The 16,326-nt window shown below is 46.8% G+C and overlaps 1 protein-coding gene across 2 annotated transcripts in view; it reads left to right on the top strand.

Moving 5' to 3' along the window:
- COL4A6 (collagen type IV alpha 6 chain) overlaps window positions 1-16,326 on the top strand; it is a 907,271-nt gene that overhangs the window by 703,242 nt on the left and 187,703 nt on the right. For both annotated transcript variants that reach the window (XM_078688783.1, XM_078688784.1), the window contains 2 exons: window positions 163-276; window positions 4,161-4,333. In XM_078688783.1, coding sequence (XP_078544909.1) covers window positions 163-276; window positions 4,161-4,333 — 287 coding nt within the window. The remainder of the gene's footprint in view (window positions 1-162; window positions 277-4,160; window positions 4,334-16,326) is intronic.

The following is a 16,326-nucleotide window of genomic DNA, read 5'->3' as shown; positions in this document are numbered from 1 at the left end:
TCCAATGGAAAAACAATGTTAGACAGCATGAGTCTTGAATGTCTTTTGTCCTTTAATCTAACTATTGCTAATTATTTAATCCATAGCGTTTCTCCTTGAGTATATTCATCAAAAACTGTGAATCATGCAAATGTTCTAATACTTTTGTTCTTTTCTTGTTAGGTGAAAGAGGTGCAGTGGGTCCTCCAGGTACACCAGGTGCTAACCCACAATCTTCTAAGGGAGTGAAAGGTGATCCTGGGACTGAGGGACCTGTTGGATTTACAGGGCCACGAGGTATGAAACACCATTAATCTTAAGTGCACATTAGCACCAGGTTTTCTGCCTAAAGGTCATTGTTATGTAATGTATGCTCATGTTAGAAGATAATTAAATATTCGTTTTAAATTCACTACATCTTGACACTTTGTGTGGTCTTATACTTGATTGATGGTTTTACTCTGTTGGTATACCTTTTTATGTTTTCAGTCATTTAAATGTCTGGCTTGTTTCCTTTCCAGTAAAGAATTGGCTTGGTAGTTTGGTCTGCCCTGTTCCCATGATGCACTGGGCCAGGGTCAGACTAATTTGCATGTAGCCAGGTTCTGAGCTGGGATGGTGCAGTGAGCTAAAAAACGGCGATGGATCAAGCCCTGATCTTTTGACTGGGTAGGAGTGTTCTGCTTAATTCAGATACTCTGTCCATCACCACCCCCTTTATGAATCGTTTTGGCCACCACAAGTGTGGAAGGGTATGCTCAGATGTGAGTCCCTTGCTCACTGCACCATCAGGATTCAAGCAAGCTGGGCCGAAGACGGCTGTAATGCCAGAAACCGGTCCCCGGAAGCTTGTTTCCTTTCCAGTAAAGAATTGGCTTGGTAGTTTGGTCTGCCCTGTTCCCATGATGCACTGGTCCAGGGTCAGACTAATTTGCATATAGCCGGGTTCTGAACTGGGATGGTGTAGTGAGCTAAAAAACGGTGATGGATCAAGCCCTGATCCTTTGACTGGGTATGAGTGTTCTGTTTAACTCAGATGCTCTGTCCATCACCACCCCCTTTTCTGAATCGTTCAAAATATTATAGCATTTCACACCATATTGAAAAGTATGGCAGAGCATTCCTTTGGAATAGCTTTGTGCTTCTGGACACACAAAATCTGTGTCACCTGAATCTACTTCAAACCTATCTTCTTAAAACACATTGTATCCATGTGTAAAGCACATTGTTTCAGTATAAATAAAAAAACAAGCAGTCCACACAGTCTAACCCTTCTCTAATCCACATATCCCCATAGCTACTATTGTTCCATACCGAAAACAATGTAGTGTTCCCATGCCCACCAGGGCTTGATCCAAGCAACAGGCGTATGATATACAGAATGTAAAGTCTATATGGTTTTATTCCCTAAGGTTCTTGCCCCTCAATGGATACATTTGGGCTTTTTACAAGAAGACCAAGACCCCATATGAAAAAAAGTCTAAGCCAGGGCTTCTTTTAGGAAAGATGTTCATGATTCTTGAATGAGATAGAAGAGCACTACTATGCCACTAATAACAATAACCATTATTAGGAAATGCCTAGGCATCCATTTCATAAGATAGTGAACAAATTCATGACCCCTATTCCTTGCTCAAGAGGTGTATTACCCTCCTTAGAATGGTGTAATATGTTAGCCTTCTTCTTTGGAGATAAGATTTTTTAAATTCAAAGCAGCCTAGAAGAGTCCATTAGGGATACCAGCAGGCTTCACCTTACTTAGATAGTAACCAAGGAGGTGGATTGCTCCATCTCCTCTTTTAACTGCTTTTACTTAGTGGAGTCTCTAACAGCCACCCAGAGCCTTGAATCTGGCTCGCCAGCAAACCCTTGCCCCGTTAGTCTGCTAATTATAGTAGCAGATGTAATCAATTCACTGATAAATAAAGTGCTTAACGAGTCTCTTGTGCCGGCGGTAGTCCCCACATGCTGGAAACAGTCTAAAATTCTTCCACTCATGAAGAAGCCTTCGGATCACCCCAATATGACAAGTAACTACCCTTTTCCTTCCTCCCTGCATTGTCTAAAATTTGGAAGAAATGTATTAATAGGCAACTCTCCTGCGTGGAGACTAACCATCTCCTGCATCCTAGTCAGTCAGGCTTTATGCAGAGCCTGAGTACTGAGATGGCCTTTTTGGAAGTCACTGAGCAAATTAAATTTATGTTAGATACTTGTGGCAAGGCTATGCTGGTTTTGTTAGATCTATCAGCAGCCTTTGGCACAGCACCTCATCTCTCTCTTTTTGACCGCCTCCTGAGGATTGGCGTAAAGGGGATGGCACTTAGGTTGATGGCTTCCTTTTTGGATAAGAAAGAACAGAAGGTATGCTTCTACCTTTGCATTTGACAAAAAGACCATTTCAATTGAGTTGCCTCAGGGCTCTGCCATTAGCCCTACTATGTTTAATATCTATCTTACCCTCTTGCCTTTTTGGTAGAGTCTTTCAAGTCCAAGATCATATCATATGCAGATGATGCCCAGATCCTCAAGAGTTTCGAGGATCTTGCCCCTGATTCAATCAAGCCTTGCCTGACTGCTGTGTTTGCTTGTACTGCTGTATTTGCTTGGATATATCAGAAACAGCTTTTGTGTAACGCCAACAAGACAGAAATACTCTTTTAGGTACCCCGACTCCTATCAACTGGCCAGCATGCTGGCTTGATGAAGCCCCCCCTCCCCCAGTTTCTCATACAGAGATGCCCGAGAACTTTGGAGTTAAGTCAAAAAATCGGCTAACTTTCCAACCGCAGATTAGTTCAGTGATTGAAATTTGTTTTGGACTACTGCTGGTACTGAAAAAGTTTTAGTTTTTTTCTGTCTTTTTCTGCCAGGAAAACTGTTATTCAGTCGCTCATTACTCCTCGGTTAGATTATGCCACTGCTTTGTATCTTATGTCATCCGTAAGCTTCATGTGGTGCCGAATGCTGCAGCACGACTGTTGTTCAATCTTCCTCTGAGAACCAGAACCTCTAATGCTTTGCACTGGCTCCCTATTAAGAAAATAATTCTGTTCAAGACCGTGTTTCTGACTTTCCGTGCTTTAAATAACATTGGCCCAAGCTACTTGTCTTGTAGAGTCCATTTCTGCTACCCTTCTAAGAATCCCCAAACCTCGAAGCAGGCCTACAAAGACGTGCCGAGAGTCAACAGTGTAAGGACTAGTGGGAACTCTTTCTCCTTCCTGGGCACTGTTGAATGGAATAAACTCCCCCTGCATTTAAGCCAGGAGAGCTCTGAGCACATTTTAAAAATAAACTAATAACATGGCTTTTCACCCTGTAATAGTTGACTTGCTGTTAGACTAGTGCTGGGACACTCGTAGGAGCATCTGTGCGCTCTGGAAGCTTGCATCATCAATTAGCCTAATGTCATATAGAAAATGAGAATACTCATATTTTATTTGATTCCTAAAATATTTTGTATCCATATTTGACAGTGCTGTATGGTACATGATATAAAATAAAATGTGTATTAGCTTTTCAGCGTTCTCCTCTCCAACCTTGGAACGCAATCAGGAGCCAAATGGATCTGCTCCCCAGATATGTTCAGTCTCGACTTCCCAGTACTGTTCAGTAGACGGTCCTCACGTGTGTGAGGTTGACATTTCATTAAGTTCAGAGATGTTTTAAGGCCTAGGCAAAGTGGGCTCTGGCCCAGGGCTCCACCTTTCAAAGGAGGATCTTGTTATTTGATCAGTACGGGACCTTCATTAATTTATCCGAATAGTCAAGCTGTAATAACCTCTTTTGGCAATAGAATGTTGGCAAGTATACCACAGCCTCATACAAGGCTGCCTCATGGTCCACTTTCTTGCAAATCTGTGTGCTATATGTGGGTCAAGGCAGTGCAGGGGCACCTCGAGAAAAAGAGGAATGTTAAAGGTGCTGGTTTTAAATAAGCAATTGCCTATCAATTTTCTTCTTTCTTTTACTATTACTTAACTTCTAAGGTAGGAACAATGGGTGTGATTTAGCTGAAAATGGATAATAAATTCAAGGTTGTTGTGAACAGGGGCCACCAAAATAGTTTTGGCCCAGCCCACCAAAATCGTTAAGATGTTTCTGATTATGTTTCTTTTTTTTTTAACATAATGTTAGTTTGCATAAATGTAACATATTGTTGTTTTACCTAATTCTAGGTGAGCAAGGACGGCCAGGTGTGTCTGGTCTCCCCGGCATGCCAGGGATTCCAGGCAGAGAGAAAGGAATGCCGGGAGAACCAGGTCTTCCTGGTGCATTCGGACGTCAAGGCTTTGCAGGACCCAAAGGAGATATTGGCATCATCGGATTCCCTGGGATGCCCGGAGAGCCTGTAAATATACACATATGTTTTATTCTTCTCTTTAGTTATCACAATCACTTCCCACCCTAACATATGTTTTTTGGAACCTAACTACTTTGAAAACATTAGTTGAATATCACCCATTGGCCAATAGCCTTGTTTTATCATACTGTGATGTGAATGCCACCATAAACTAGTAACTTGAGTGAAGGCCATGCAGGAAAATGTAGGCCTCACACAGGCGTCTTGGTGCAGTTTAGTCATCCTGAAATAGACCTCTCCAGATCTCTACAGTACTTAAAGGGGGTTCCAATACAAAAGTTATTAAGATTGGTGGTGAGCTGACCAGCCCACTTGTGCAGCAGAAGCCGCTGCTTTCCACTTGCCTGGTGAATTATTGTCTGCCTCATTTTGAGATCCCCTCCTGCTTTTGAAAGATTGCTTTGATGAGAGATGCTATTCCGGCCTAACTGCATTTTTATATTTCACTTGTAAACCCCAACAGTTTGTTTGTGAACTATAAAAAAACAATAGCTTTTATATGCAGCAAGGTATCTCCCTGCACGTCAGAGTCCCATGGTGGTCTCAGGATGTTGGAAGACCTGCCGAACTTAGGACAGGTCCTGCAACACATTGACCTGATGGTCCTGTGACGGCATGGCATGGCTGCCTGGTTTTAGATTACCAACAGGCTAGCAAGCTAAGGTAAGAGAATTGCAGGTTTCATAGAGCACAAACCCAGCCAGTTTTTGGCAGGGCTCCCATTCTGTCAAACCCAACGCGACCCCTTCTTTTTGGTGTGTGAAAGACCTGCTGATCCTGGCATATTAAGAAGAATTAGTTGTAAAATAGGCCCCAAACTGTGTCAAAAATTTAACAAGAAGCCGTTGTTGATTGTGGACAGTTGGTGTAATTGATATAGCTTAATTGCTTAAGGAAATGAAAAGCCACATTGTCCACTGACTCATGACCAAACAAACAATGCTATCTCCCAACCTTTATTTGATTTTATTCTTGGAGTAGACTTTATTGATTCGGAGTTTTTATACAGAATGGTCCAGGCTTTATCCATCATGCTAAAGAGTGAGAATAGGGTGGGTATACAAAGGCATAGGGGAGGGATAGCACAGACAGAGACAAAAACAACATTATTTTAAGAGCTACAAGGAAGAACAGAAGAAAAGGTATCAGTTATTCTGATAAACGTTGCACATAACTTGCAGTCACAATTGGGTCCCAAAGAGCAGACAGGAACGATAGGTTTTAAACCCTGATATTTTCAGAGGGAGATATCCTTACAACATTGCAGTGCTATCATTTGAGAAGGTACTCTTCCAAGGAGAGCAACTCCAGATCCGCATCAAATCTTGCAGAATTTAAAGGAACTGAGATCAATGAGCTTGGGTGTCACCTCATATGACTTAGTGATGTCATAGACAGGTTTGATCTTGGAGCTGTGATAGTTGATGCTCTACCTACCTATGCCGGAGAGCACCTGTAGTAGATTTAAAAGGTTAGGAATCTTCAGTTAAAGATTACTACTGAAGGTAAGTAACTTTTTCTTTGGTGAATTAGAAAATTCAGGAAAGGCACATTACAGCAGACACCTAGAATTGCCTCTATGTTAGCACCAGGAGCATGATATTCAATAGTTAGTGGACATTAATTATCAAAAAGAGCAGTGCCTTACCCCATACAAGATGGTTGACTGACAGGGGATCCAATGGAGTTTAGAAGGTAGGTCTGAACACGGGTTGAAATGTGCTCTATTCTCCCAGTATGTGGGTATCTTTCTGTGTGGTAGCTAGACCACTGAACTAGGAAAAGAAAATATTAATAGGACAATTATATGTTGTGTGCAGTCTAGGCACATCTTGGGTCCCTCAACTCCTTATATTTAGCCATTATGAGCATAATATGAAACAGAAGATGATTTATGTACGATAGACAGGAAGCACCTGGAGTCCTTCAAAGGGCTGACCAACATTGGATAGCCTTCTATGCTGACTAATAGGGCGCAGGCTGGACATTATAGCATAAACCATGGCCACTGACCGTTCATAAGAATTTTTGAAAGCTAAATGAATGCATATTTCATGGATTACATATAATTAAAATTTGAAAACAAACTTAACTTAAAACATTTCAGAAAATCCCTCAAGTGGCAGCTTTCTTCACCAGTTAGTCTTGTTGGAAATCAAAACTTACCAGTGAATCTTACCAGAACACATACGTTCTATATGATTACTGTAGAAATATTGTTATGCAGTTCATGATAACTTATGACATTCCACAAACTCTCATGGGTTCAGATTTGTTAACCCTGTGGATAATTCTTGCATTTCCAGATTTTGTATATTCCCAATGAAAATTGTTATATTATACTGGTGCGTTTTTTGAGTAAACACTTGCCTATTTTTGAGAGGCCAGATGTCAGCGCTGTTTAACAATCTTTATTATGTGGCAACATTTATGGAGTGTTTGTGGATTCATGTTTCTAAAATTCGCATAACTGAGATAGTTCCTGCTTACTGTGTTCACTTTTGTTTCCTAGCACGGATTCAGATATGACTGACCATGGTTATGGAACAATAGGCTCTCTCCTCACGTAGGAAAATGGCCTTGCTTTTTCCAAAAAGGAGATTCCACTAGTTACCAGTGTACCAGGACCCTCTGGTTGCCATCTGCTACCAAAACAGATTTTCTCCAAGTCCATAAATTACAAATGTCAAAAAGATGAAGGAGAGTCTAGACAGGGCATGCAATGTACCTGTCAATACCTGCTTATAATATCAGTATACTTTGGGCTGCTGTACTTTTCCAACTAAACAAATTTTATTTGGCCTCTTCTAAAGCTTTCAATAGGCAAAATGCTCTTCTTGTGGATTACTCCAAAACCACTATTGCTGGCCTCCAAAACCACAATGCTGGCTCTCCTAAAACAACAATGTCTGGCTACCCATAACTGGGTAATCACGTCACAGCGCGATGTCCAACAGTATCAAGCCAATTTTGGTGCCTACCAAGACAATAATGAAACAAATATTGAAATAACCACCCACTTAGGATCACAAGAGGATATATCTTAATGCCAGTTGGATTGGATGAAGAAGCCTCATCGACAAGTTGTGGCATGCTTCATCATTGGCGACCTGGGATGGGGGACCAATATTGACTTGATACTTTTCACCATTGCACTTTGATGTACTTAACCTGATTTTTGTGGAAGGTGTGTGGTGGCGTACCTCCACCTTTCCCTTTGTGTTACATGGCTCTCAACCCACAGGGCATAAGGTTTCCGAAATATCTTTCCAGCTCCAATATTTCTGGGAAAAATTATACTTAAGCATGCAGAATTTGAGAGTTATATAATTAAATTGTACTTAAATGGTGGATCAAATTACTACTGATTTACCTTCTAAGTGGTTGGGAGCGGGTCGGAGAAATCCAGAATCTGAGGAGTTGGACGAATTGGCATTGAGAAAACTCCTCGCAAGTTACGAAGAACACTTAAGATAGTCATCAGGTCAGTGTCGTATGAAATCGAGTGTGTGGCTTAAAGTAACTAGAAAAACCTTTGAGTTTGTATATCAGCCCGTGAAGGAGCTTAGACCTTGTGGTTTTATTGTAAATATGGCAATTATTTGCTGTACGTAGAGGTTAAGGAAGACCACTTTGCTGGTTGCTGCCTGTGGGTCACCATTGGTTGAGCAGTATTGAAAGATACCTCATTCCAGTGGCTTACCTAGTTTCCCTGTGTGAGAAAGTGCCCTCTTTCTTGCATGGTATGCCCCCAATTTTTGCTGAATTGCTGATGTGCTTTGACTGAGTGTGCCCTGGGCTCCTGCCAATCAGGTACCCAGGGCCTGTGTTCCTTCTCTAAAACTGCATTGAAACCTAAACCCAATTGGCATCCGTGGCCACATGTCAGCCCCTGGTAAATGGTACCAAGGGCACTGTGACCAGAGAAGGCCCCTAAGGGCTGCAGCACTTATTGTGCCACCCTTAGAGGCCATGTGCCCTGACACACACACACTGCCTTGGCAGGCTGCGTGTCTTGTTGCAGAACAAAACAGAATCGACATGGCACACATCCTTGTGTGCCATGCCCACAAAACACTGCCCTGGCATTCATCAATCACCCCTCTAGCTGGGTGCCCTATGCCAGTGGTGAGGGTACAGGCACATGAGCCCTGTACCCCTACAGTACCCAGGTCCATTCCTGGGCACTGTAAGTGCAGTGCTGCAATTAAGAGTATATGGTGCCAGGTAGGTTGTCATTAGGAACTCCACAGCACCATAATGGCTACACTGAAGACTGAGAATTTTGGTATCAAACTTCTCAGCACGTTAAACCCACACTGATGCCAGTGTGGGATTTAATGTAAAATGGACGACAGAGGGCATCTTAGAGATGCCCCCTGAAACTCAACCAACCCCCAGTGACCTGACTGAGTGGCTGCCGAGGCTGCCACCCCAGATATGTTTCTGGATCCCTAGGTTGAGAGCGTGCTACTCTTGAGGGCCTGAAACAATGCACATCCTGGATGAGGTGCCAAGCCTTCTCCCCCAGGATGGGCAGGGTTCACGAAGGAGAAGCTTCAAAGGCATACCACCTTTGTGAGCCTCTCCAGACCACTTGCTGTACTCAGCAACTGGTCCCAACTGGTTCTACCCCCACTTTGGGCGGGAGACCCGATGGGAAAAACAAAGTGAGGAAGAGAGATGTGCCCACCTCTGCCAACTCCACCCCAAGGGTGAGGGAGGCGAGGTGAAGCACAAACTCGAGTCCCCGCCATCTTGTGGATGGGGGGACCCAGCCAACCAGGGACAGGCTCCTGCCCCCCTCCTACTGGAGATTGGGTGAATAGGGGGTGTACCCACCCCAGGGAAGGGACCCGTTGGTCCCTGACCTTTACCTACCTGTAACGCCTCTAAATTTAGTACCTTCCTTCTTCAGATCCAGCAATGACAGGAAAAGAAGAAGGACTAGAAGCCGTGCAGAGCTAACAAGAGGACGACACCCACTGACTTGGCCCGAGCCCTACAGGCATGTCTCCCCTCGAACCTGCTCCTGCGAAATCCCGCCGCGTCCAGCGGTCAGCAACCTCAAAAACCCTGGAGGACCTGCCTGCATTCACTCCTCAAGCTGTTTCTCCCATGAACACCGGACGTGTTTGAACTGTAGCTTCTGGTGTCAACCAGGAACCGCGAATCCAGCACACACTGCACCCGCCGAGCTCGGCCCATGTTTGATTGAACAAACACCACGAGGAGGTCCCCCCGCCGATCCCTGACCTATCTCAAGCATCCAGACGACACCTGCAGTCTCAATCCAGAGGGCCCCCCCCTACCGCGACCAGAACGAGTAAATGAATCAGACTTCCAAAGGCACCCCATGTACCCGACGCCCCCAGGCCTTGTGTTCCCCACCCAGCGGTGCCTAACCATTCCTCTACATACCAAATTACCCCTCGAAGTGGTGGTCACTCCAGGAAGATCCTCGTCCCCGAGCCTGCAGTGTTTCTTTGTCCCAGAGAATCTCCATTGAAATCAACTGGGCACCCGACCTCAAAACAGCACCCTGCACCCGGCTGCTCTAGCGCCGCTGAGGGTGCCCCTTTGGTGCCAACTTGGTCCCCAACCTGCCCTGAGCTTAACCCTAGGAGCTTTGTTCCCACAACCCTGTGACCTACTTTCCAGCCGCCACTAACCGTATCCCCCATTGGATAACATTGGGCCTCAACACTCTGCACCCGGCCGCCCGAGTGCCACTGAGGGTGCAACAACAGTGCATCACTGACCCTGGGAGACCCCTGAGTCTAACCCCTGAACCCTAACTCAAAAGACCGATTACTTACCTTCAAACCGATAACTTATTTTTCCTCATAGGATAGCATTTACATTTTTTCTCCCAAAAAGTTTCGAAGTGTCGACTTTTGACAACTGCAAATATTCCTTAAAAATCAGCCGAATAACCAAAACGCACTGTTTTCAGGAAATGTCCCAGTGCTGAATTCAGGATCCAGCACTGAGTAAGAAGAAGTAACGATAACCTAACTTACCTGCTAAGCGAATTTCCTTCCATAGGATAACATTGGTGATTCTATGTGAAAACATTTCTAAGTGTCAACTTTTGAAATACAATAATATTCCTTAAAAATCGTACCTTTAACCAAAACACATTTACTCACCTGTTTTCAGGAAATGTCCCAGGCTGAATCTAGGATCCAGTCCTGTGTTAGCAAAAGTAATCTGAAAAGTAATTAACTGCTTTTTACTTAAAAGCCCATTCAATTGAATGTACTATACCTGCAATGTGTTGCAAACTGCATTCTTAAAACTGTAACCAAAACCTGTTCAAGTTATGCTGCTATTTTGAACTGTGTTAATACAAGTAATTTATTACTGAAAAGTATTTTTATGCTTACCTGCACCAGGCTTGCTTAGTTCTAGAAATACAACAACAGTATATTTTTTTATACAAAACAATTGGCCTAAAGTCTAGTTCTTGAGTGTGTGAGACCATTTGCTGACTGAGTGTGTACATCAAATGCTTTACACTGTCCTCTGCTCGACCAAGCTACCACTTTAGAGAGTAAGGTTCTATCTAACTTTAGCCTCTTCCAAACCTCTGGAGACCCATGGACTCTATACACACTGTACCTCACTTTGGTGCAGTATATATAGAGCCAGTTTCTTGCATTCCTGTCATAAGTGCTTGGAGTGGAAAGCGACCTAATTGATGGTTGCCTTGTTGGTGAGGGGACTTGCAAGCAACCATGTTATCATTGCAACTAGATTATGGGTATCACCCTTTATTAGAGCCTTCATAAATAATAATTGCAATGTCTCCAACACAGTAAGAAATCTGCTGCTTGGTTGCTCCTAAGCCTTCTCCATTGGACTCCTGTATCAAACCGCCTTGCCAACCTTCACTGGGATCCAATAGCACGGTGTCCATTTTTAAAACCGGGTTCACTTACATAAAGCCTTGTTGGTCAGCGAATGTATTAAGAGCTCTTTTCCTGGTCTGATCCTTTACTACCTCTTTGGTCCTCCTCTGATTGTTTGTTGACTATCCCTCAATATAGTAAAGTGCTCCAAGTTTGCCACTCGTTCTACTTAGTTGCCACTTCCTGGAGTTCTCTTACTGTCCCAATTGGGACCACCACTAATCATTTAATTTTAGAAAACTTTTGAAAACATAATTATTTTCCCAGTTGTAATCTTTGCACACTCATGATTATATCCACCTCCAGGACACCTTAATAGGTAGGTGCACTTTTAATTCCTGGATTCCTACTTGTGGCTTGAATGGGGCAAAGACCCCATTGTTGTTATTTTGTGAGATTCCTATTTGTCGGTTGAGTTGGGTTAAGAGAGCTCACAGTGTTGTTTGCAGTATAACGTTTCCTGTTGCGTATGAGGGGCGGAGGAAAGAGACTTCCATGATTCCTTTGCTAGATTGCCTCATGTGGGCGACCAGTATTTCAGGCTTCAAGCTTGATGTTTGCTGGGCAAGATTCTCTATTGTGTGAGAACAGGTGTTAAGAGAAGTCGAGTTAAACAATTCCTCTGCATTTGACTTTTTCTTGTAAGTTAATCTTTTGTTATTTTTAGTTGGATGGTTATTGTAGGAAGCCGGCACTGTACCAAAATGAGGTATAGTGGGCACAGACTCCAGTGGAACCCCAAAGGAAGGCAAAGTTAAAAGTAGATACCACCTTACTCTCTATTTATGGTATTGTGATAGAGTAATAAGGCTTTATCAGAGGGTAGTGTTAAGCATTTGTTATACACACCCAGGCAGCAAATGATGTCACACACTCATTGACTGAACTCATGAGGGGGCGTGGCTACGCCGGGAGCGGGATGACTGCTCGGAGCTTAAGCTCTCCCGGCCGTAGCGTCCAATCGATAATTTCCCGGACTTCCATGAGGCCATAAAATACAAAATTCTGCAGAGCAATCCTTCATACAGCTCTGATGATTGCGGCGATGCGGCGAGTGGCCGAGCGGTGGTGAGCGAACGGCGGCCAGCACTGTCTCGATCCGGAGCACTTGGGAAAGATGGCGGCCGCCAGGATCATACCCGAGGAGGGGGCCGCCGTGAGGGAGTGAAGACGCGGCCGGCTGGCGACAGGAGGAAGGCGCGGTAGGTGTGTCTGTCCTGCGGTGCGCTTGGGGATCTGCTGCAGTCGGCGGCGGCCCCTGCGCAGGGACTCAACACGGCCTCCCAAATTGCACCATTAGCAGCCCCAGGACCCACGAGGGCTGACAATGCATAGCGGCGGCCCCGCAACACGTAGCGCATGGGGCATTGAGACTGACACCCCCGGGGCCTCAGGAAACAACAGGGTGCCCCAGCGCCTATAACCATACGTGGCACCTTTCTCCCCCATCCATCTGAGACCCAGGAATGCAGCTGAGATTGCAGGGGGGGCCTTGCTCTATTGACTGCCAATTAGACCACTTACCTTGCACGGCAGGCGCCCTTTGAACCTGGCCCAGACTCGACCTACAGGCGGCACCCCCTGGGCCTTGGGAAACAGCGAGGTGCCCCAGCGCTTGTGGGCACATGTGGAACCTTTCTCCTCCACTCACCTGAAACCCCTGGGGGCGGCTAAGATCACGGGGGCCCTTGCTCTATTGACTGCCAAACGGACCGCTGCCACTGTACAGAGGGCCCCCTTTGCCAGCTCGGGGCCTGTCGGGACGCCAGGAGCCACCTCGTCGCAGACAGCCCTCGGGGGCTATAGTTGGATGGTCACTTCATTAGATGCCTGCACAACCTGGGAGTCATAAGCGGGGGTCTGTCTAGGACCTGGCTGGAGGAATACAGAGTCTGGTAGCAGTTTCCGCGCGCCGTCAACGGAGGAAACTCCAGCACTACAACAACTGCGGAGGATACCCTCAGGCATCACATCACAAGCTGCCCAGCGACTCGAGCGCTCTCTTGCTGGCACAAGTCCACTCACCGGGGTAGCTGCGGCATGGGCGGCAAGGACCCTAAGCAACGCGTCCTGCCCTTTGAGAAACTAGCGGAGCCTACTAGAGACCACCCGGGCGAAATGGCGGAAGGGGAAAATCCTCCAGCCACTTCAGCGGACGACTCGAGCCAACTGCACCCAGTGCTGCATGAAATAAGAGCAGGGTTCAAGGCGCTAGATGTCCGCTTTGACTCTCTGGACAAGCACATAGCAGTCTGGGCACGAAGGTACAGGTGCACGATCGCCGACTTGACGTCGTTGAATCACGCACATCGGACCTCGAAGACGGAATGGCGCAGGCAGTGAAGAAGATAGACCGTATGGAAAGAATACTAAAGGAAGTCGCGACAAAGAACGAGGATTTGGAGGCACGCAGTCGTCGCAACAACATTCTCCTGGTGGGCGTACCGGAATCCACTGCTTCTGGCCGCATGGACAACTTGGTTGAGACGATCCTAACTGACCTGTTTGAGAAGGAAGTTTTCACTCCTGGTTTCGTGGTAGAATGCACCCATAGATCACTAGGTCCGCGCCCAACCCAGGATTCCCGCCCCGGCCCATTATTGTGCGAAAAATGAACTTTCGCGACAGAGACACAGCACTGCGGCTGGCTCGTGAGAAGGGAGAACTTTCCTGGCAGGGCTCCAGACTTTCGTTGTACCCAGACTTCACTGCCATGGTCCAAGACGCAAGGAGGGAATTCCTAGGGGTCAAGGCTACGCAAAAAGTTTAGGACTGACATATGGCATGCTCTATCCAGGCTAAGAGTGGAGGTGAATGGTCGGGCTCGAATTTTTGAAAATCCCACGGAAGTCCAGGAGTTTTACCACAATTAGAAACTTAACAACAGGCGCCTCCCGGAGACAGATACTGCTTCGCCCCCGCATGGTGGCTCTGCTGCCAGTGTGGATTTATTCGCGAACTCTGGGCGTGACTGACGGCTGGTCATCTGCAGCTTGCCACTGCTTCGCGCATTTGGAATGTTAATATAGACAACCGGGACCTTTTACATTGCGTTCTATATCTGTTGAGGCTGCTAGGCCGTGGAAAGCGATACACCCCCCACTTTGGTGTACACCTCAGAGATCGTATTGATGATGTTTGATAGTACCGCTTTGGTTTCACTGTTGGTTCTTTTTGTAAGGCTATTGGTACTAATGCATGTTTTTGCAGTAATGGTATTGCCTCTCCGGATGGGCAGGAAGGCTGGGTGGTGGGAGGGGGGAGGGGTATTATTTGTATTGCATTGCACTGATGCTATGATTCCTTTGTTTGTGTTCGCAAATTTTGGGGATTGTACTTGGCTACTCTTTGCTCTTAATTTCTTCTTTATCAAATGGCACAGTTAGGTTATAACTCAGGTCCAGCAAAACTCACATTAGCAACATGGAATGTCCGGGGTTTAAATGACAAGCATAAAAAGCGTCAGGTGGTCCACTATTTGGTCAGGCACGGGGTGGATGTGGCCTTTTTGCAGGAGACACATCTTCCTATCAGCGATCGGGCCAGGTTTGCCTCCTCCTGGGGCCCAAATAGATACTTTGCTAACTATAGCAATTATGCTAGGGGCGCTGCCATTCTGATACAAAAGCGACTCGCTTTTAAGTGTCACTCTGTTGCCTAGGACCCGGATGGAAGGTTTATAATAGTGGTGGGCACACTGCTTAGTCATAAGATAGCGTTGGTATGCATATATGGTCCGAATAATGATTACCCGGATTTTTATTATGCATTACTATCCAAATTACTGCAACTCGGCTCCACGCCCCTGCTAATGTGGGGAGACTTCAGTGTCGCTTTACACCCACCCACGGACAGTACCTCCACTGCCCCAGACCCCAAACCTCGAGCTCGTAAGGCCCTGAATTCTATACAAGAAAACTTTCCGCTCCTGGACATCGGCCAGACACGTGACCTACACACATTATACTAGGGGAGGCTTTCTTTCTTGCTTGGAGAACCCTACCTGGACGCACATCTCGCCACACGCAGCCTCTGCCCCTGGGTCCAGGAACGCTGTAGGTCTCGCCGCTATTACCAACTCACGGCGGCTGGAGACTACAGCTCCCAGTGGGCTTTGCGTGTACTTCCGGTTCCCGCAGCCAGCGCGCCCGGAGGCGCTACAAAGGCGGGCCAGCCCCTCGGTGGAGCGGGAGGCTTTCTTTCTTGCTTGGAGAACCCTACCTGGACGCACATCTCGCCACACGCAGCCTCTGCCCCTGGGTCCAGGAACGCTGTAGGTCTCGCCGCTATTACCAACTCACGGCGGCTGGAGACTACAGCTCCCAGTGGGCTTTGCGTGTACTTCCGGTTCCCGCAGCCAGCGCGCCCGGAGGCGCTACAAAGGCGGGCCAGCCCCTCGGTGGAGCGGGAGGCTTTCTTTCTTGCTTGGAGAACCCTACCTGGACGCACATCTCGCCACACGCAGCCTCTGCCCCTGGGTCCAGGAACGCTGTAGGTCTCGCCGCTATTACCAACTCACGGCGGCTGGAGACTACAGCTCCCAGTGGGCTTTGCGTGTACTTCCGGTTCCCGCAGCCAGCGCGCCCGGAGGCGCTACAAAGGCGGGCCAACCCCTCCGCGTCGCGGGACGCGCGCGGGCAGCGCCGGGCGGAGCCCGGGCAGAGGGCGGGCCGTCTGTGGCCGTCAGGGGCTGACAGAGGCTGGGCTGGGCCCCGTCCCTTTCCTCTTACCAACCACGACGACTCACGCTTGGTGCCTGTTGCCCTTCTGTTGCTCAAACCATGTCTACACGCTCTGGTAAGCCTCTCAGGGGTGAGGTCGAAAGGGGATCTAATGCCGCGAGCCCTGTGATAGGGTCAATGGACCGTTTCATTACCAGGGTAGCGGCGGTGATTGAAAAGGAGATCGCCATCTCTGAGCGGCGTCTATCTGAAGTATACCTCCCCGCAAGACGTTCATCATTGGGGGCAGACGCCCAGTCGCTCACACCAGCCATTACCCGGGTTCAAGTAGGTACCCCCCCTAGTATGGTCAGTGCTCCCTCAGAACCCCTCCATCTGACTGGTA

Source organism: Lissotriton helveticus, chromosome 4_1 (assembly GCF_964261635.1).
Source record: "Lissotriton helveticus chromosome 4_1, aLisHel1.1, whole genome shotgun sequence".
Taxonomy (NCBI): Eukaryota; Metazoa; Chordata; class Amphibia; order Caudata; family Salamandridae; genus Lissotriton; species Lissotriton helveticus.
This window is presented reverse-complemented; position numbering and strand designations above follow the sequence as displayed.